Consider the following 22,970-nt stretch of genomic DNA (forward strand, 5'->3'; position numbering starts at 1 on the left):
GCTAATATTTATTCTTTAACGCCAATTTGTGAGGTTGGCCTTCACTGACACACCAAGTTTGGCAGAAATTGTCAAAAGGACGTGGGAGGAGCAGGTCTACAAACAGGCAGATGGTCATAATTTTGACCCCAATGATTGACATTTGGCAAAATTTGCCTTGCTGGGCAATTTCAGAACCCACTTCCTTATATGTGTCAACCAATGTTTACGCAAGTTAGAGTCAAAAATGTCAAATTTGACATTTGACCCAATAACCTTGACTCCAATGATTGACGTTTGGCAAATTCTGCTTAGCTGGACAATTCCAGAACCCATGTCCATATGTGCCTGAGACCCAATCCCAGATTAGTGGTTGAAGATGTATGTAAGTACATATGTCCATATGTGTGCTACATTTTAGTCCAAATCAGAGTGACCCAATAGCTTTGACCTCATCTTGGCAACTCCAGAGGCCACTTCCATTTATATGCCATGTTTGGTGCAAATCAGAGTGAAACCTTTTGACATTTGACCCCAATGACCTTGACGTTTCCTCACACAAATCCTTGAAGGAGAATTTTGGGCTCAACCTTCATCCATGTACCACGTTTGGTGGAAAGTGGACAAATAGGACTTTTGAGGAGTAAAGGGACTGACTGAGAGACAGATAGACAGAATTTTTTCAAAACTCACTTAAAAAAGCAAATCTTATATTTCAAAAATTTATCATGTAAACATCACAAATTATTGAAATAATTGTTGGTTAATTAACTAATAATTTGATTCCTTTCTAATAGAAAACAAATGCATCTGTTGAAGTGGATCCATTGTGCAGAACTGTTTTATGTACTGTTTACAGTTAAATATTTTTGTAGTTTCACATCCTCCATATATCAAAATTCTAGAACCGCGCACATGGAAACTCTTAATTTATAAGTAAAAGTTATGATCAAATCTGCTTGTTTGTTTGCATAAGCCTCGCGGTAAAATAAAACAAAGCAGAAGTGGTGCTGGGGAAAATGCAGCCTGTAACCGTCGAGCCGTGGCGAAGTCCGGCCCCGTCAGGCCCGGCATGTGCACGGTGACATTTGCATATGATGTCTGTGCCCCTCATAGGCAAATGTTCAGGCTGTCTGGAGAAAAGAGATGTGAAAACAGTATTTTGAATGAAGACAATTCACGCTCAGAGGTGAATGGCATTTTTCAGTGAAGCGAAAGCAGGTCATATGTTAGTGGGGGGGGCGAAACGGAAGGAAAAAATGTGTCAAAAATGAAAATACCCTGAACAGAAAGATGTTTTTCACAGAAATTGCTGCCATTCTATCCGTCCGTACGCCATAATCTTCCATGTCCTAAAAATCAAGAACCATAAAACTCTCAAAATTAATAGTAGGAGGTCAAAAAACTCATTTATAACAGTTATAATATGTATTTTATTATGTGAAGGAGTAGATTTGTAATCAAATGAAGTTGGATTTGACATTTCTAAACATCTTTTTTAAAATTAATTTTAGGTTTCAAGCAGGAAATGTACAGAAGCCCTGACATGCTCATATCGCCCACTAGATGGCGGCAAAAGCTGTTCAAATGTATATTTTATATGTTGACTTATTTTATGACCTGTCTGCTCAATCGAGGAGAACTTCAGACTCACTCTATATGCAGTTCTGCTAATCCACTAACAACTAACAAGCTAGCTTTTTGCTAGCTGACTTTGAAAACCTTTTAACATACCAGTTAGCTTCCACTAAAATAAGTTCTGCCAACTTTAAATCTGCTAACACTTTTATGAATAAAGAATTAATAGTTTAAAAGTTTGTTAACCTGAAAATCACTCAAATTACAGGAGAGGTTTTATTAATAAAAATTTGAATTTCAGAGAAGTTTTATCAGAAATGTTTACGTTTGTGCGCCAGTTAATTTTCTTATAAAAGCGTTATCTGCTCTTACTGCAGTTCTTTCTTGCCATAGCTGTTAGTTGTGCTTCTTGCTAGCCTGTTAGCTTCTCCTAGCATCATCGGGTTGAATCACGTTTAATAATCATAATGCAGTGGTCCAATGCTTTTTTTTTTCTTCTTTTTTTTTTTAGCTTGTTTCATTCCAATCTTAAATATGATTAATCTATCTTGTTAGTTGGTTATGTACCACAGGCCTTTAAGGTGGCAGTAATTAAACCATTACTTAAAAAGCCATCACTTGACCCAGCTATCTTAGCTAATTATAGGCCAATTTCCAACCTTCCTTTTCTCTCAAAGATTCTTGAGAGGGTAGTTGTAAAACAGCTAACTGATCACCTGCAGAGGAATGGTCTATTTGAAGAGTTTCAGTCAGGTTTTAGAATTCATCATAGTACAGAAACAGCATTAGTGAAGGTTACAAATGATCTTCTTATGGCTTCGGACAGTGGACTTATCTCTGTGCATGTTCTGTTGGACCTCAGTGCTGCTTTTGATACTGTTGACCATAAAATTTTATTACAGAGATTAGAGCATGTCATAGGTATTAAAGGCACTGCGCTGCGGTGGTTTGAATCATATTTGTCTAATAGATTACAGTTTGTTCATGTAAATGGGGAATCTTCTTCACGGACTAAAGTTAATTATGGAGTTCCACAAGGTTCTGTGCTAGGACCAATTTTATTCACTTTATACATGCTTCCCTTAGGCAGTATTATTAGACGGTATTGCTTAAATTTTCATTGTTATGCAGATGATACCCAGCTTTATCTATCCATGAAGCCAGAGGATACACACCAATTAGCTAAACTACAGGATTGTCTTACAGACATAAAGACATGGATGACCTCTAATTTCCTGCTTTTAAACTCAGATAAAACTGAAGTTATTGTACTTGGCCCCACAAATCTTAGAAGCATGGTGTCTAACCAGATCGTTACTCTGGATGGCATTTCCCTGATCTCTAGTAATACTGTGAGAAATCTTGGAGTCATTTTTGATCAGGATATGTCATTCAAAGCGCATATTAAACAAATATGTAGGACTGCCTTTTTGCATTTACGCAATATCTCTAAATCAGAAAGGTCTTGTCTCAGAGTGATGCTGAAAAACTAATTCATGCATTTATTTCCTCTAGGCTGGACTATTGTAATTCATTATTATCAGGTTGTCCTAAAAGTTCCCTAAAAAGCCTTCAGTTGGTTCAGAATGCTGCAGCTAGAGTACTGACGGGGACTAGCAGGAGAGAGCATATCTCACCCGTGTTGGCCTCTCTTCATTGGCTTCCTGTTAATTCTAGAATAGAATTTAAAATTCTTCTTCTTACTTATAAGGTTTTGAATAATCAGGTCCCATCTTATCTTAGGGACCTCATAGTACCATATTACCCCATTAGAGCGCTTCGCTCTCAGACTGCAGGCTTACTTGTAGTTCCTAGGGTTTGTAAGAGTAGAATGGGAGGCAGAGCCTTCAGCTTTCAGGCTCCTCTCCTGTGGAACCAGCTCCCAATTCAGATCAGGGAGACAGATACCCTCTCTACTTTTAAGATTAGGCTTAAAACTTCCTTTTCGCTAAGGCTTATAGTTAGGGCTGGATCGGGTGACCCTGGACCATCCCTTGGTTATGCTGCTTTAGACGTAGATTGTGGGGGGGTTCCCATGATGCACTGTTTCTTTCTCTTTTTGCTCCGTATGCATCACTCTGCATTTAATCAACCCTTGCTTGCCTCTACTGGTGGTTGGCTCTCACTGCGGTATTGTATCACTTCCTGTTCCGGAGCACAGCGGTGTTTTGCTGTATCTGTTAGCTGTTTAATCTGCGCAGTTAGATTGATCTAGTTATCTAGATTACGATTTGTTTCCCAGTGTAATCTTTACGTGCCTTAACTAAAGCACTCCTTCTGCTGAATCACCTCTAAATTATTTACACATTATTCACTTTGCGTGTTTTTAGGAATCCGCTAGCTTAGCGTAGCTACTAGCTCTTAGCCGATTTAGCATGGCGGCTTCTCCTGTCTCTCCCGCACTTTTCTGCTCTGGGTGTGAAATGTTTAGTTATTCCTCGGCCTCCTTTAGCAGTAATGGTACTTGTAATAAGTGTAGCTTATTCGTAGCTTTGGAGGCCAGGCTGGGCGAATTGGAGACTCGGCTCCGCACCGTGGAAAATTCTACAGCTAGCAAGGCCCCTGTAGTCGGTGCGGACCAAGGTAGCTTAGCCGCCGTTAGTTCCCCCCTGGCAGATCCCGAGCAGCCGGGAAAGCAGGCCGACTGGGTGACTGTGAGGAGGAAGCGTAGCCCTAAACAGAAGCCCCGTGTACACCGCCAACCCGTTCACATCTCTAACCGTTTTTCCCCACTCGACGACACACCCGCCGAGGATCAAACTCTGGTTATTGGCGACTCTGTTTTGAGAAATGTGAAGTTAGCGACACCAGCAACCATAGTCAATTGTCTTCCGGGGGCCAGAGCAGGCGACATTGAAGGAAATTTGAAACTGCTGGCTAAGGCTAAGCGTAAATTTGGTAAGATTGTAATTCACGTCGGCAGTAATGACACCCGGTTACGCCAATCGGAGGTCACTAAAATTAACATTAAATCGGTGTGTAACTTTGCAAAAACAATGTCGGACTCCGTAGTTTTCTCTGGGCCCCTCCCCAATCGGACCGGGAGTGACATGTTTAGCCGCATGTTCTCCTTGAATTGCTGGCTGTCTGAGTGGTGTCCAAAAAATGAGGTGGGCTTCATAGATAATTGGCAAAGCTTCTGGGGAAAACCTGGTCTTGTTAGGAGAGACGGCATCCATCCCACTTTGGATGGAGCAGCTCTCATTTCTAGAACTCTGACCAATTTTCTTAAATCCTCCAAACCGTGACTATCCAGGGTTGGGACCAGGAAGCAGAGTTGTAGTCTTACACACCTCTCTGCAGCTTCTCTCCCCCTGCCATCCCCTCATTACCCCATCCCCGTAGAGACGGTGCCTGCTCCCAGACTACCAATAACCAGCAAAAATCTATTTAAGCATAAAAATTCAAAAAGAAAAAATAATATAGCACCTTCAACTGCACCACAGACTAAAACAGTTAAATGTGGTCTATTAAACATTAGGTCTCTCTCTTCTAAGTCCCTGTTGGTAAATGATATAATAATTGATCAACATATTGATTTATTCTGCCTAACAGAAACCTGGTTACAGCAGGATGAATATGTTAGTTTAAATGAGTCAACACCCCCGAGTCACACTAACTGTCAGAATGCTCGTAGCACGGGCCGGGGTGGAGGATTAGCAGCAATCTTCCATTCCAGCTTATTAATTAATCCAAAACCCAGACAGAGCTTTAATTCATTTGAAAGCTTGTCTCTTAGTCTTGTCCATCCAAATTGGAAGTCCCAAAAACCAGTTTTATTTGTTATTATCTATCGTCCACCTGGTCGTTACTGTGAGTTTCTCTGTGAATTTTCAGACCTTTTGTCTGACTTAGTGCTTAGCTCAGATAAGATAATTATAGTGGGCGATTTTAACATCCACACAGATGCTGAGAATGACAGCCTCAACACTGCATTTAATCTATTATTAGACTCTATTGGCTTTGCTCAAAAAGTAAATGAGTCCACCCACCACTTTAATCATATCTTAGATCTTGTTCTGACTTATGGTATGGAAATAGAAGACTTAACAGTATTCCCTGAAAACTCCCTTCTGTCTGATCATTTCTTAATAACATTTACATTTACTCTGATGGACTACCCAGCAGTGGGGAATAAGTTTCATTACACTAGAAGTCTTTCAGAAAGCGCTGTAACTAGGTTTAAGGATATGATTCCTTCTTTATGTTCTCTAATGCCATATACCAACACAGTGCAGAGTAGCTACCTAAACTCTGTAAGGGAGATAGAGTATCTCGTCAATAGTTTTACATCCTCATTGAAGACAACTTTGGATGCTGTAGCTCCTCTGAAAAAGAGAGCTTTAAATCAGAAGTGTCTGACTCCGTGGTATAACTCACAAACTCGTAGCTTAAAGCAGATAACCCGTAAGTTGGAGAGGAAATGGCGTCTCACTAATTTAGAAGATCTTCACTTAGCCTGGAAAAAGAGTCTGTTGCTCTATAAAAAAGCCCTCCGTAAAGCTAGGACATCTTTCTACTCATCACTAATTGAAGAAAATAAGAGCAACCCCAGGTTTCTTTTCAGCACTGTAGCCAGGCTGACAAAGAGTCAGAGCTCTATTGAGCTGAGTATTCCATTAACTTTAACTAGTAATGACTTCATGACTTTCTTTGCTAACAAAATTTTAACTATTAGATAAAAAATTACTCATAACCATCCCAAAGACGTATCGTTATCTTTGGCTGCTTTCAGTGATGCCGGTATTTGGTTAGACTCTTTCTCTCCGATTGTTCTGTCTGAGTTATTCTCATTAGTTACTTCATCCAAACCATCAACATGTTTATTAGACCCCATTCCTACCAGGCTGCTCAAGGAAGCCCTACCATTATTTAATGCTTCGATCTTAAATATGATCAATCTATCTTTGTTAGTTGGCTATGTACCACAGGCTTTTAAGGTGGCAGTAATTAAACCATTACTTAAAAAGCCATCACTTGACCCAGCTATCTTAGCTAATTATAGACCAATCTCCAACCTTCCTTTTCTCTCAAAAATTCTTGAAAGGGTAGTTGTAAAACAGCTAACTGATCATCTTCAGAGGAATGGTCTATTTGAAGAGTTTCAGTCAGGTTTTAGAATTCATCATAGTACAGAAACAGCATTAGTGAAGGTTACAAATGATCTTCTTATGGCCTCGGACAGTGGACTCATCTCTGTGCTTGTTCTGGTAGACCTCAGTGCTGCTTTTGATACTGTTGACCATAAAATTTTATTACAGAGATTAGAGCATGCCATAGGTATTAAAGGCACTGCGCTGCGGTGGTTTGAATCATATTTGTCTAATAGATTACAATTTGTTCATGTAAATGGGGAGTCTTCTTCACAGACTAAAGTTAGTTATGGAGTTCCACAAGGTTCTGTGCTAGGACCAATTTTATTCACTTTCTACATGCTTCCCTTAGGCAGTATTATTAGACGGTATTGCTTAAATTTTCATTGTTACGCAGATGATACCCAGCTTTATCTATCCATGAAGCCAGAGGACACACACCAATTAGCTAAACTACAGGATTGTCTTACAGACATAAAGACATGGATGACCTCTAATTTCCTGCTTTAAACTCAGATAAAACTGAAGTTATTGTACTTGGCCCCACAAATCTTAGAAACATGGTGTCTAACCAGATCCTTACTCTGGATGGCATTACCCTGACCTCTAGTAATACTGTGAGAAATCTTGGAGTCATTTTTGATCAGGATATGTCATTCAAAGCGCATATTAAACAAATATGTAGGACTGCTTTTTTGCATTTACGCAATATCTCTAAAATCAGAAAGGTCTTGTCTCAGAGTGATGCTGAAAAACTAATTCATGCATTTATGTCCTCTAGGCTGGACTATTGTAATTCATTATTATCAGGTTGTCCTAAAAGTTCCCTAAAAAGCCTTCAGTTAATTCAAAATGCTGCAGCTAGAGTACTGACGGGGACTAGAAGGAGAGAGCATATCTCACCCATATTGGCCTCTCTTCATTGGCTTCCTGTTAATTCTAGAATAGAATTTAAAATTCTTCTTCTTACTTATAAGGTTTTGAATAATCAGGTCCCATCTTATCTTAGGGACCTCGTAGTACCATATCACCCCAATAGAGCGCTTCGCTCTCAGACTGCGGGCTTACTTGTAGTTCCTAGGGTTTGTAAGAGTAGAATGGGAGGCAGAGCCTTCAGCTTTCAGGCTCCTCTCCTGTGGAACCAGCTCCCAATTCAGATCAGGGAGACAGACACTCTCTCTACTTTTAAGATTAGGCTTAAAACTTTCCTTTTTGCTAAAGCTTATAGTTAGGGGTGGATCAGGTGACCCTGAACCATCCCTTAGTTATGCTGCTATAGACGTAGACTGCTGGGGGGTTCCCATGATGCACTGTTTCTTTCTCTTTTTGCTCTGTATGCACCACTCTGCATTTAATCATTAGTGATCGATCTCTGCTCCCCTCCACAGCATGTCTTTTTCCTGGTTCTCTCCCTCAGCCCCAACCAGTCCCAGCAGAAGACTGCCCCTCCCTGAGCCTGGTTCTGCTGGAGGTTTCTTCCTGTTAAAAGGGAGTTTTTCCTTCCCACTGTAGCCAAGTGCTTGCTCACAGGGGGTCGTTTTGACCGTTGGGGTTTTACATAATTATTGTATGGCCTTGCCTTACAATATAAAGCGCCTTGGAGCAACTGTTTGTTGTGATTTGGCGCTATATAAAAAAACTGATTGATTGATTGAATCATTAGTGATCGATCTCTGCCCCCCTTCACGGCATGTCTTTTTCCTGGTTTTTTCCCTCAGCCCCAACCAGTCTCAGCAGAAGACTGCCCCTCCCTGAGCCTGGTTCTGCTGGAGGTTTCTTCCTGTTAAAAGGGAGTTTTTCCTTCCCACTGTTGCCAAGTGCTTGCTCATAGGGGGTCGTTTTGACCGTTGGGGTTTTTTATAATTATTGTATGGCCTTGCCTTACAATATGGAGCGCCTTGGGGCAACTGTTTGTTGTGATTTGGCGCTATATAAGAAAAAAGTTGATTGATTGATTGATTTTGTTGTCCAGTGACCTTGCATTTGTGGTGAAAAGTTTTGCAGTGAGGTTTTGTGCATGTCTTCCAACTGCAATAGCTAATATTACCATTAGCAGTCTTATCATTAGTCCCTCTATCTGTGCCTCTTAAATTTCTTTTGAGGCAGACATCAATTCATGAGAAACCAAGTGGTCTGATGTGTTTGGACAGAATATTGCTGCCAAATTTGTCATTATTAAATACAAAATATTAAACTCATGTTTAATAGGCTAACAGACCTATACAAGCGGCTACTCACATCGTCCTCATATCCAACTTCATTTGATCACAAATCTACTCCTTCGCGTAATTAAATACGTATAATAAAAGTTAGCGGTTAGTGATTCAGTACTTTATATTTAGTGGTTTATCATTTTAGCATTATCATCTTTTCATGGTTATTGAAGCTAACTTTTTGGCTAGCCGTGCCCACTAGCGACGGTGATGCCAAATGAAAACTTCAACAGTTTTTAATTTACTGTCCACTTCCTTGTTTGTGTGTCACAAACATATGACAACTAACCAAAAGTGTGTTTGCGTTGCAGGAGGAGGAGATGCCGGAGGTAGAAATAGACATTGATGACCTGCTGGAGGTCAACAGTGACGATGAGAGAGCCAGTAAATTACAGGTACGCCTCTGCAACAGTCTTTGCACCTGCAAGTTTAGTACGTGTTATTCTAACAAACTGTATTCGTTATAATGTCTGTGACTTCCACAAAACATACAAATGTCACAACAAAGCACAACAGTCTTGTTTTAAATACCTACTAGTATGGAGGAATTTTTTTTTCCTCGTAAATTCCTCTTCTACGTTGGCTTTGTGGAATTGTTAACTCCACTTCTTTTAAATGCAAACTGAATCCAGCAAAGTGACACCAAAATACACAAGGCTTCTAATTATTTTCTTGCCTCCGGTTCTATTCGAGGCGTCTATCGAGAAATATTTTCAAGCAAAAACATCAGCGTCATCTACATTTAGATGGTTATGTGTGCAAACGCCTGCTACCGTGAAAAGAGGTGAGGATGGAGAGAACGTCACCAACACATCATTATGAAATGTGACTGCAGTTTTGTTATAACCCTCGAATTAAACACAGGCACAGCCTCAGCCCGTGCCAAATACTGATAGCTTACAATGCAATTTTAAGGTTAAACATGCTTCCAATGGCTTTTGACCTTGACCTTCTCACCCCAAACCCAATAGGCTTCCATGGCATACTGATTGGAACATATCCTGAAATTTTCACCTTGATTGCTACTTTTATATCTAATCCCTCAGCAACTCTCTTTTATTGTTTTTTCTCTTCACGCAGGAATCATTAATAGACTGTTACAAACCAACAGAGGTGAGTTTGTATGCAATATTTTCTACTCACATGCAAGATTTTCTCCCATTCTGCTGCCATTGTCTCACTGTTACCGGAATACAGCGGACAGGATAAAACGATAACTTTAGAGTGTGATTACCGTATGTGCATGTAGGGCTTCAGGTGAGGCACGGTTGAACCATCGTGATGATTAAAGGTAGTACAGACCAATCACATTAGCTCGAGACAGCGACGCTCTCGATCTGTCATCTGTCTGTGTGCTGCAACGGCAATAACCGCAAGGTCGTCGGTACGTGGACCGACATTAGTGTTCAGCCAGGTTAACAACAGCTGAATATGTGTGACACCTTCACACTGTCATGCCTGCGTGTGCCAAAGACACATTGTAAGCCGGTGAGGATTTGGTAGCACAGATGCCATTTTGAATGCAACTCAACAAAGCAAATCTCTTGCACAGAAACACAGAGGTGATGGGGCAATGAAAGATGAATAAAGTCTGTGATGTGCCCATCTATGTGCAAAATATGCATGGTGACATTTTGAGACACTTGCATAGCTGGAGCTCTAGGGGGTGGCATTGTGTTTAGTAAACCACAGAAGAAATTTTCATTGCAAACAAGCATAAACTTAGAAAACGTTTGTTGCTGTATTTGTAAATAGAGTTAAAACATACAGGAATATCACGAACAATTACAAAATATCAGTTTGAGCAATCGGCTTATTGTCTCCAAGGACTACACAATTTGTTAATATTTCAGAGGTACTAGGAGTTGTCTACACGACTGGAGGACACACACATTTACCTCTCCAGGACTATGGGTGGCGCCATAATGCATTTCATGCTCTGAATTCTTTCCAATAAATCTTCGCACAAGCTAGGCTAGGTGCTAGCTTTCCTTGCTTCAGAGTTTTTTTAAACTCAATTCTGTAATACGCATATATACATCTGGAAGTTGACTCAAATACTGGAGCACAAACTTCATGCATGGTCAATTTGTACAATCAACTGCACAGGCAAGCTGTATTATTTCAAATATTTGTAATAAAATGCACAAAAAGGACAAGCACAGTCGACTCCGCAGCAGCTAGTGGCCACTGCTACTGGGGCTCTTGCCTTAGCACATTAGCTGTTACTCATAGTGACCACCCCCTTAATTATTCATGGCATTAAGGCCTAAAACAGCTTAAAGTAATGAGTTATTTAGAAATTGTAATGAATGGGAACTAGCTATAGTTTACAGGTCGCAAATAAGTTTATTTCAGCTGTGAAGTTGAACATTTTAACATGGGCATCTATGGGTATTGACTTGCTTTTTGAGCTAGAGAGAAAAGCAAGTTTTGATACCTCATTTGTGTTAAAACCAAGAACATCGCAAAAGCGTATGCTTGTGGTGACAATGCTAAGTAATGCGTTCGAAACTGATGTGCGACTTCAAAAGCCTAAAAACTCTGCAACAAGCACATCTATGTGTGGAATGTATTGAGAGGGATTTAAGCCTGAAAGCCACGGTCTTAACTACATCTATGGCTTTGTTGTAATCAGAATTTACCCATAATGCCCTTTCTACCTACATACATTTCCATAGATGTTTACATGCGCTTTTGCATGCTAAGCAGAGGAACAGGGCGAGCGATCAAAAGAGGAAGCAAGAATGCACTGTAAGAAAAATGCAGGCTCGAAAAATGGCAGACAGATGAATTAAAAAAATGAACTGAGAGAAGCAATTACAAAGAGATACGGAGTCAGCTTGTGGTAGCGAGACAAAAGCATAAGGGAGAATTGAGGAGGAGGGAGGCGTGGTCGTCACTAATTAGGCCATGAACAGTCTCATTCTGCTGTAATGGACGGGATTATAAACTATCATATTCTCCACAGCTATTAATATCGTGGATTTCTGTACAAAGGCTTTCGCATATCGCCCGTAAAACGTGTCATAAAAATTTTTAAAAAGGTGACGCTGTGTATAATTTCAGCATCTGAGCACTAAATCTTTCTCCTCTTTGCAGGACTTTGTCCGCGAGTTGCTGTGCAGGATACGGGGAATGAGAAAACTCAGTGCACCAACGAAGAAGGGCCTATAATGGCTGTGGTAGCAGCCATCCAACAATTGCCACAACAACGCCACCTAGTGTACCGAACATGGACTTCTCACAAATGAAAACACACTGTAATGTAATAAGTAAACATTCTGCAACCTGTGATGATGTACTGTAGAATCCATGCATATAGCACGATTAGATAGAGTGATAATATTTGATAATTGACAGGTACATACCGTAACAGATAGCCTACAACACAAAACCCTGGACTGTGCCAGTACTGCAGATGTGCTTTTAAAGGGGTCATCTTGTGCAAAGTTAGATTTACGATTAAATATGGTTGGGTTTCCATGTTAAACATCCCAGAAGTTCTACACTTCTATGACTGTGAACGTAGATGCTACCCTGCAATAAGCAAAATTAAGACCTGACGCAGCTCGTTTTAGACTTCTGTGATGTATGTCACAGGAACATGTCTGAACTACTGCTTGCACCGAGTGAGCTTGAAGCACTGATACAGTGTGTGTGTGTGTGTGTGTGTGTGTGTGTGTGTGTGTGTGTGTGTGTGTGTGTGTGTGTGTGTGTGTGTGTGTGTGTGTGTGTGTGTGTGTGTGTGTGTGTGTGTGTGTGTGTGTGTGTGTGTGTGTGTACGTATGTATAGGAAACAAGAAGAGATCTTCTCTCTTTGGAGGGAAAGGGGGATGGTAGAGAGCAGGTCTTGTCTATTTAAAGCGACAGGCACAGACAGACCTGAAAATATTCATTTTTCAAATGCATCACTTTCATTTCTCTGGGGTATTTTTTTTAGCTACAAACGTTAGATGAACAACATTAGCTTGGTGAAATAGAGTATAATATCACCCCTTTAACAAAAATACAGTACCATACATCAGACTTTTCTGATATTTCTTCCACAGTTCCATTTTAAAACACCTAGGCTTTGGAAATGGAAGGAAGTGACAAACAACCTCATTTCAAACTACATGTATCTTCAGCCATACCTGCTCCTAATTTCCATCATCCATCCAGTATCCACCAACCATCCAGTAGGTGGCAGTGTCCACCAGGTGACAGACAGGTGTACTGAACATTACATTTAGGTAAACAAATATTCTTTTTGTGGTAATCCAGTGCATTAAAATGAACCGATGTTTAATCAGTTCAGCCACATTATATGCCCTTTTAATGTGGTGAGTAACAAGATTATACTGGTTTTGAGAGGATGGACTCATTCACTCACTGCATTTTACAGGGCCAAAGCCTAGGAATAATAGTAAAATATTGAGAAAGTGTTCAAACAAACCCTCATATCTAAGACCCTTGAAGTAATTTGTAAATTGTTTGGTAATACTTAAAGTTAAAGATGTTGTCCCTTTTGATTTTAAACAAAACTGATCAAAATGTATTTTGTGTTAAAGAATAGTTATTATAAACTACCTTTATTTCTCAGGTAGATCACAAAATTACAGCTACTTTTATTGCTGGTAAAATATGTATTTGGATAGATTTCAGTGGTAAATATGGTGATATTTTGCTGATGACTTGAAGGAAATGGAGCATACACAAGGTTGCCTCTGTGTTTTACATTTTTGTAACTGAAGGTCTGCCATATTTCTGCAGGTTGAGGGTCAGAAAAGCCCCCCTAAGTCATCTACCACATTGCCACCAAATTGGTGTCTTGTCACTGTATTTTAAACCTACAGGGGTCAAAATCCTAAATTATTTCCAGACAAAGGCAGTGTGGTCATATGGGAATAAAAGATTCTGAATCCATTATTTGAATACGGAAGAAAAAAATTATAGTGGTGCAGAAGAAAATTCTTTTAATGACTTAAATGGTCAAAATTGAAGGGGGAGTGCAGCTTTAAAGTGTGCACAAAGATGAATAGGGACCTTAATTTCGAGTCAAAATACATTTAATCCTTTGTTTCCAAATGTTTGCAGGGTGGTGTAATTTCATATTTAGAGCCATTCAGCACCTTCTGAAGCCTTGGTGTAAATCAAACAGCCATACACACTAAAACATAAAAAAATAAAACAAAATAAAGGGAGGTGGTTGAAAAAGTACGTAGGTGTGAGAATAACTGTAGCACTAAATAAACACAGTGCTTCATCCTCTTTCATTTTTTTCTACTGAAGTGTTTTGCTGTTATAGTTTTTAAATGTACGATATGTTGCCATTTATTGTTCATGAGATTGAAATGTAGGTTTTAGCAGTTGTGTTTTTGTCCTGCTTTAAAAAAAACAAAACAAAACCTTTTTTATACTCTGCCGACGCTCCCGATGTGCTAATCCTGTACGCTTTCAACCCGTCAACTTTTGAGTCACTCATTAATTTCCCATCATTCTAGAAAACCGTTTGTTGCAGCTAGGCATGATGGGTGTTGTAGTCCTCAGTATGAGACTACAAAACCTGTATGATTGGTAGCCTTTCACCGATCATGTTGGGTAGCGTTGCTCATATGTTCGAGCGCACTATTCGTTTCTCATACTTTGTTCATTCTGCTCAATGTAAAAGTGGTTGGTGCTGCCTTTGACGTTCACATTTAAAAATCAGTTTTCTCAGCGCTGATCCTTAAGTAATGACACCAAAAGGTAAATAAGGTTGCATCGGGACAGTTAGAACGTTTGATATTTCATGTGTCAGATCCTGTGCGGACCGCCAAACTGTCAAAATGCTAATGCCACATTTAAATATGACGGGGATAGTAGCAATATCAGAAAAGAAGGCGGTGCTTAAATAGGACACTCCATTATTGTCCAAATGGTATCAACAGTAATGAGGTAAACCATGGCGCAGTGGTGTTTCACGCTAGAATACTTTATAAAAAAACAAACACACAAACAAAACAAGGAAGGTGCCTTTGAACCAGTAACCGTGATCTTGTATAGGTTTGAGGAAATGATGTAAAGTTGCGTTGATACATGGAGGGGATTCATTTTGGCTAAATGCTACACACTATCCACTACATGACACCTTCATGGTGTTTCAAGCAATTATGCTGAATGAATTTCCGAAGCCGTTGTTTCGTTTAGTGATTCAAACCAAACATTTTTGAAGCAATTTTTCCACTAGCTTTTCAAATGTTTTGCAATCAGATCTTTCCTGACACACTTATTTCCCCCACAATTGACTAATTTTCTGAAACAACTGTTTCATTTAGTGTTTCACGCTTTTCAAAGTAGTTGTTTTTCTGAACCATGCATTTCACTTAGTGCTTCAAGCATTTCAAAACACTTTCTGAATTGTTTTGAAACCAAATCTTTTTTTCTGACACACTTATCTCCCCAACAATTGACCCATTTTCTGAAACAACTGTTTCATTTAGTGTTTCACACTTTTCAAAGCAGTTGTTTTTTTCTGAAGCATGCATTTCACTTAGTGCTGCAAGCATTTCAAAACATTTTCTGAATTGTTTTTCAACCAAATCTTTTTGCTGACACACTTGTTTCCCTAACAATTTACTAATTTTCTGAAACAACTGTTTCATTCAGTGTTTCACACTTTTCAAAGCAGTTGGTTTTCTGAAGCATGCATTTCACTTATTGCTTCAAGCATTTCAAAACATTTTCTGAATTGTTTTCACTAATTATAGTGTTTCACAATGTAAATTATTTTATGAAACAATTGGTTTATTTCGCTTAAGAGTTTCATAATAATGAAACAGTCTGAAAGCATTGCCTGATTTACTGTTTTTAGAGTTTAGAAATGGTGAATTCCTCTCCATCTTTGAAGCTCTCTCCATTATGTACTTGACACATTTTGGAACGAGCCGTATCGCAACAGGGCAAACGTATCGGCACGGGTATCCCCTGCATATGTTGCAGAGATTCTAAATTTGAATCTTCAGGCAGCCACGAGATGTTTTAAGTATAATGCAGATACTTATAAAATAGTTTGTTATTGTACAATTACAGTTTAAATTTAAATTTATTTATTTATTGTTGTTAATGATTTTGTGTGCACCAACACACTCAGAAACCAGTACGGTCTGGTACATTCAAACTCCTGTTTGGCGTTGGGCTCGGCTTTAATATCGAGGCCTCTACCAGAACAGATCGAACCTAAACCTGCCAAAGACAAAAGCAGGGCTGTGTTTGGATCAACACATTCAAAAGCACCCATCTTGCATGCTAACAGTTGAGAAAACACAACAATATATAAATATCATAACATAATTAACTTAAAAAAAAACCTTTTTGATGTAGCTACCATGCCTTTTTTTTAACGCTTTTCATTGGTTCAACGTGACAGACACGTTGGAAAGAACCCAGGAAACTCATAAATGGTGCTGTTTTTGATGTCCTTCCTAAGTTTGGGCGGGTTAAAGTTATGTTCGCAGTCAGCTGCCGACAGTTGAGCCGCGTTTCAAGCTCAGCGTAGTGATTGAATCAAAACACATCCGCTATCGACTGAATGGAAACTCCATGTAATTTTTCTGTCCAGACAGCTGATATTTTATCGGACTTCATTTGGAGAGATTTAGGAAGCTTTTACTTTTGCATGTGTTTTTTTAACGTAGCACATTTTTGTTGGCCCGAAGATTTTTATTTGACAAACACTTTCCTTTTTATACCTTTATTATTATCATCACTAAAATATTTCATTTTCTGTACATTGATGATTTTAAAATGTAATGTGGTGTGTGGTTTGTTATTTTGCTGAGAATAAAAATGCAGAATGACTGTTTAAACAGACACATTTCATTAAGCTTTGTGTGCCTTGTATAATTATGTGCAACAAAGAAACAGTGTTTTCTCATAAGGTCAGAATGAACCCTTCATATCTACATGTAGACCAAGAGCATTAGCTAAAAAATGGCAATTAATGGAAATTTTGTGGACCTAGCTAAAATTCCCAGGATAGGTCCAGAAAAATATAAAAATTGTGGATTTTTCAAAAATCCAAGATGGTGTCCAAAATGGCTGCCATTTCATGTTTCTTATATAGCTTTGCTTCGAGAAAGGCTTAGAACCTCATTTAAGTGTTTAAATATATGCTTTAATGCATGAGAATCTCTTTACCATGATTTTCTGGGGTTTTTGGTGTGAATTCCTGAGAAAATATTCAGATTTTAACGTTTTATATCTAGATGCCATGGACATTGCTGTGAAATCTCAAACTTATGGTGCCCTATGCAAAATAACAATCACATTGTTACATGTTCATTACAAATATCAAATACGTTTGACAATTACAAAAGTTCAAACCTCTAGGTAATGACTGTCAGAATTACTCATGCTTCAAAGCATGAGCAAAGACATAATTTAGGAATCTCATCTTTCTAGAAGCAAAAAAGGAATTATACACACACACACACACACACACACACACACACACACACACTGGCACCCACTTTGAAATTCAATATGGCCACTGTTTCAGTTTCCAACATTTCTACATACTTGAAACCTGTAGCTAATCATTGGAAATAGTTAGACATGCCTTAATAGATACATTTAGACACATAAATTAGATTTTTAATCTTTCCAGAAGCAAAGATATGTATTAAAAAACTGAAATGGTAGCCATTTTGGATGCCATCTGGGATTTTGAAAAACCCACAAGGAGGATTTTTAAGTACTTTTAATATGTGACTCTCCACATTTTTGTGGACTTGTACTGAAAAATTTTAGCTTGTTCCACAAAACTTCCATTTGTTATGCTGAATCTCTTGTACTAAGGGGAGCAGACCCCCTAATGGTGCCCACCATGTTGATACAGTAGCCTAAAAGGGACATATCTATGGGGAAGGTGATGGTCTAATGGCTAATGGCAGTGGGCTTCAGACAAGAGGATCCTCTGTTCAAACCCCTTTTGGCTAGAAAATCACTAAGGGCTCTTCGAGGTCCTTATTCCCCAAGTTGCTCCCGGTGTATGAGCGCCTTGCATGGCAACACCCTGACATAAGTGTGTGAATAGGTGAATGTGAGGCATTATTGTAAAGCGGTTTGAGCTTCTGATAGAGATGGAAAAGTGCTATATAAATGCAGTCCATTTACGCCGTCTTTCATATTTTCCAGCACAGCCAGAACACAGAAGAAAAAAGCATCAGTGGGTTGCTCATGCAATCTACTGGTTGCTCATGCAGGCTAACAAGTTTGAGAACCCTCATTTGTGTGAAATGGAAGGATTGTGCATATTGTTTATCACAAGAGAAGGCAAGACAGCATGAATCCCCATCGCCAAAGCAGCAAAAATGTGAAAGCGTGCAATATCGTGATTCGCAACAGCACAGTGCAATCTGCAACCTCACCACTAGATGGCACTAAATCCTACACTGTGGCACTGTAAATCAAATCAAATCAATTTTATTTATATAGCGCCAAATCACAACAAACAGTTGCCCCAACGTGCTTTATACAATAATTACGGAAAAACCCCAACGGTCAAAACGACCCCCTGTGAGCAAGCACTTGGCGACAGTGGGAAGGAAAAACTCCCTTTTAACAGGAAGAAACCTCCAGCAGAACCAGGCTCAAGGAGGGGCAGTCTTCTGCTGGGACTGGTTGGGGCTGAGGGAGAGAACCAGGAAAAAGACATGCTGTGGAGGGGAGCAGAGATCAATCACTAATGATTAAATGCAGAGTTCGTGCATACAGAGCAAAAAGAGAAAGAAACACTCAGTGCATCATGGGAACCCCCCAGCAGTCTAAGTCTATAGCAGCATAACTAAGGGATGGTTCAGGGTCACCTGATCCAGCCCTAACTATAAGCTTTAGCAAAAAGGAAAGTTTTAAGCCTAATCTTAAAAGTAGAGAGGGTGTCTGTCTCCCTGATCCAAATTGGGAGCTGGTTCCACAGGAGAGGAGCCTGAAAGCTGAAGGCTCTGCCTCCCATTCTACTCTTACAAACCCTAGGAACTACAAGTAAGCCTGCAGTCTGAGAGCGAAGCGCTCTATTGGGGTGATATGGTACTATGAGGTCCCTAAGATAAGATGGGACCTGATTATTCAAAACCTTATAAGTAAGAAGAAGAATTTTAAATTCTATTCTAGAATTAACAGGAAGCCAATGAAGAGAGGCCAATATGGGTGAGATATGCTCTCTCCTTCTAGTCCCTGTCAGTGCTCTAGCTGCAGCATTTTGAATTAACTGAAGGCTTTTCAGGGAACTTTTAGGACAACCTGATAATAATGAATTACAATAGTCCAGTCTAGAGGAAATAAATGCATGAATTAGTTTTTCAGCATCACTCTGAGACAAGACCTTTCTAATTTTAGAGATATTGCGCAAATGCAAGTCCTACATATTTGTTTAATATGCGCATTGAATGACATATCCTGATCAAAAATGACTCCAAGATTTCTCACAGTATTACTAGAGGTCAGGGTAATGCCATCCAGAGTAAGGATCTGGTTAGACACCATGTTTCTAAGATTTGTGGGGCCAAGTACAATAACTTCAGTTTTATCTGAGTTTAAAAGCAGGAAATTAGAGGTCATCCATGTCTTTATGTCTGTAAGACAATCCTGCAGTTTAGCTAATTGGTGTGTGTCCTCTGGCTTCATGGATAGATAAAGCTGGGTATCATCTGTGTAACAATGAAAATTTAAGCAATGCCTTCTAATAATACTGCCTAAGGGAAGCATGTATACTCAACAAAAATATAAACGCAACACTTTTGGTTTTGCTCCCATTTTGTATGAGATGAACTCAAAGATCTAAAACTTTTTCCACATACACAATATCACCATTTCCCTCAAATATTGCTCACAAACCAGTCTAAATCTGTGATAGTGAGCACTTCTCCTTTGCTGAGATAATCCATCCCACCTCACAGGTGTGCCATATCAAGATGCTGATTAGACACCATGATTAGTGCACAGGTGTGCCTTAGACTGCCCACAATAAAAGGCCACTCTGAAAGGTGCAGTTTTATCACACAGCACAATGCCACAGATGTCGCAAGATTTGAGGGAGCGTGCAATTGGCATGCTGACAGCAGGAATGTCAACCAGAGCTGTTGCTCGTGTATTGAATGTTCATTTCTCTACCATAAGCCGTCTCCAAAGGTGTTTCAGAGAATTTGGCAGTACATCCAACCAGCCTCACAACCGCAGACCACGTGTAACCACACCAGCCCAGGACCTCCACATCCAGCATGTTCACCTCCAAGATCGTCTGAGACCAGCCACTCGGACAGCTGCTGAAACAATCGGTTTGCATAACCAAAGAATTTCTGCACAAACTGTCAGAAACCGTCTCAGGGAAGCTCATCTGCATGCTCGTCATCCTCATCGGGGTCTCGACCTGACTCCAGTTCGTCGTCGTAACCGACTTGAGTGGGCAAATGCTCACATTCGCTGGTGTTTGGCACGTTGGAGAGGTGTTCTCTTCACAGATGATGCGAAGGAGATGTGTTGCACTGCATGAGGCAAATGGTGGTCACACCAGATACTGACTGGTATCCCCCCCCAATAAAACAAAACTGCACCTTTCAGAGTGGCCTTTTATTGTGGGCAGTCTAAGGCACACCTGTGCACTAATCATGGTGTCTAATCAGCATCTTGATATGGCACACCTGTGAGGTGGGATGGATTATCTCAGCAAAGGAGAAGTGCTCACTATCACAGATTTAGACTGGTTTGTGAACAATATTTGAGGGAAATGGTGATATTGTGTATGTGGAAAAAGTTTTAGATCTTTGAGTTCATCTCATACAAAATGGGAGCAAAACCAAAAGTGTTGCATTTATATTTTTGTTGAGTATATAAAGTGAATAAAATTGGTCCTAGCACAGAACCTTGTGGAACTCCATAATTAACCTTAGTTTGTGAAGACGATTGCCCATTTACATGAACAAATTGTAATCTATTAGATAAATATGATTCAAACCACCGCAGCGCAGTGCCTTTAATACCTATGGCATGCTCTAGTCTCTGTAATAAAATTTTATGGTCAACAGTATCAAAAGCAGCACTGAGGTCTAACAGAACAAGCACAGAGATGAGTCCACAGTCTGAGGCCATAAGAAGATCATTTGTAACCTTCACTAATGCTGTTTCTGTACTATGATGAATTCTAAACCCTGACTGAAACTCTTCAAATAGACCATTCCTCTGCAGATGATCAGTTAGCTGTTTTACAACTACCCTTTCAAGAATTTTTGAGAGAAAAGGAAGGTTGGAGATTGGTCTATAATTAGCTAAGATAGCTGGGTCAAGTGATGACTTTTTAAGTAATGATTTAATTACTGCCACCTTAAAAGCCTGTGGTACATAGCCAACTAATAAAGATAGATTGATCATATTTAAGATCGAAGCATTAATTAATGGTAGGGCTTCCTTGAGCAGCCTGGTAGGAATGGGGTCTAATACACATGTTGATGGTTTGGAGGAAGTAACTAATGAAAATAACTCAGACAGAACAATCGGAGAGAAAGAGTCTAACCAAATACCGGCATCACTGAAAGCAGCCAAAGAGAACGATATGTCTTTGGGATGGTTATGAGTAATTTTTTCTCTAATAGTTAAAATTTTATTAGCAAAGAAAGTCATGAAGTCATTACAAGTTAAAGTTAAAGGAATACTCGGCTCAATAGAGCTCTGACTCTTTGTCAGCCTGGCTACAGTGCTGAAAAGAAACCTGGGGTTGTTCTTATTTTCTTCAATTAGTGATGAGTAGTAAGATGTCCTAGCTTTACGGAGGGCTTTTTTATAGAGCAACAGACTCTTTTTATAGGCTAAGTGAAGATCTTCTAAATTAGTAAGACACCATTTCCTCTCCAACTAACGGGTTATCTGCTTTAAGCTGCGAGTTTGTGAGTTATACCACGGAGTCAGGCACTTCTGATTTAAGACTCTTTTTCAGAGGAGCTACAGCATCCAAAGTTGTCCTCAATGAGGATATAAAACTATTGACGAGATAATCTATCTCACTCACAGAGTTTAGGTAGCTACTCTGCCCTGTGTTGGTATATGGCATTGGAGTACATAAAGAAGGAATCATATCCTTAAACCTAGTTACAGCGCTTTCTGAAAGACCTACTGTAATGAAACTTAATTCCCCACTGCTGGGTAGTCCATCAGAGTAAATGTAAATGTTATTAAGAAATGATCAAACAGAAGGGGGTTTTCAGGGAATACTGTTAAGTCTGTTGTGTGCTGGGGTGTTTGGCTGGCTTGGTTTCTGTTTTTCCCACCAGGTGGTATGCATTCAGGACTGAGTGGTTGAGCATTAGGACCTCACCCTGAACACCTGAGGCTTGTTTTCACGTGCAGGTCATCAGGACTCACAGCTGTGGTGTATTCTGTCTTGATCAGAGATTGCTGCATTTAAACCTTGAATGCACAGTGTGTGATTGCCAGAGACTCGACCTTGTGAGCAGACATGTGAGATCGACGTCAGGAGAACAATCTCACCATTACGGACGCAGAGACCGCTCCAGGTTTGACGCCACAGTCTGTGAAGGAGGATTGGGTGAGGTCTCACGCTCTTCAGCACACTTCCTGAGGTAATTTGGTTTTGGTGACTTTCATGAAGTAATGACAGTGGATTTGGTGTCCCTCACACCTTGTTGTATTGAGCTGTCACGTTATGCTAATTGTCTAATCAGCTTCTGCTGCAGTGGAGATTTGAACTGAATTGTTCCGTGCCTGCAGGGTGAGAAGCTGATATATATTTAAGCCAGGAAGTGTTTGCTGATTGGGTGCACCTTTTGAGCTGTGTCTCTCTGGGTGGAGAGTGTTGGACTCACCTCATGTTTTCTTTCTTCACAGACTCGGTTTGTCGCGGCCACCTGGGGGGTGTCGGTGGGGTCCCTGGGTCCGAACTGCTGTGGCTCCAGACCGTTTGCGCTGCTGAGAGCGCGCGGACATTTTTGGTTGTTTATCACTGCAGTCACTATGACTATTAAATTCTGTTATCCTTTGAACCGTGCTCTGCTTATTTCGTGCTGGGTCCTGTCAAACGCTGGGTCGGTGCTCCGACCGCGTCCGACACATAACAGTCTTCAATTTCCATACCATA

At 39.9% G+C, this 22,970-nt stretch overlaps 1 protein-coding gene across 1 annotated transcript in view; it reads left to right on the top strand.

Annotated features, from left to right (window-relative positions):
- ppp1r14c (protein phosphatase 1, regulatory (inhibitor) subunit 14C) overlaps window positions 1-12,315 on the top strand; it is a 33,051-nt gene extending 20,736 nt beyond the window's left edge. Inside the window, exons 2-4 of the mRNA XM_034161966.1 lie at window positions 9,175-9,258; window positions 9,944-9,976; window positions 11,966-12,315. Of these exons, the coding sequence (XP_034017857.1) occupies window positions 9,175-9,258; window positions 9,944-9,976; window positions 11,966-12,040 (192 nt within the window). The 3' untranslated portion in view covers window positions 12,041-12,315. The remainder of the gene's footprint in view (window positions 1-9,174; window positions 9,259-9,943; window positions 9,977-11,965) is intronic.
- Window positions 12,316-22,970: the final 10,655 nt, after the last annotated feature.

Source organism: Thalassophryne amazonica, chromosome 21 (genome assembly GCF_902500255.1).
Source record: "Thalassophryne amazonica chromosome 21, fThaAma1.1, whole genome shotgun sequence".
NCBI lineage: Eukaryota > Metazoa > Chordata > Actinopteri > Batrachoidiformes > Batrachoididae > Thalassophryne > Thalassophryne amazonica.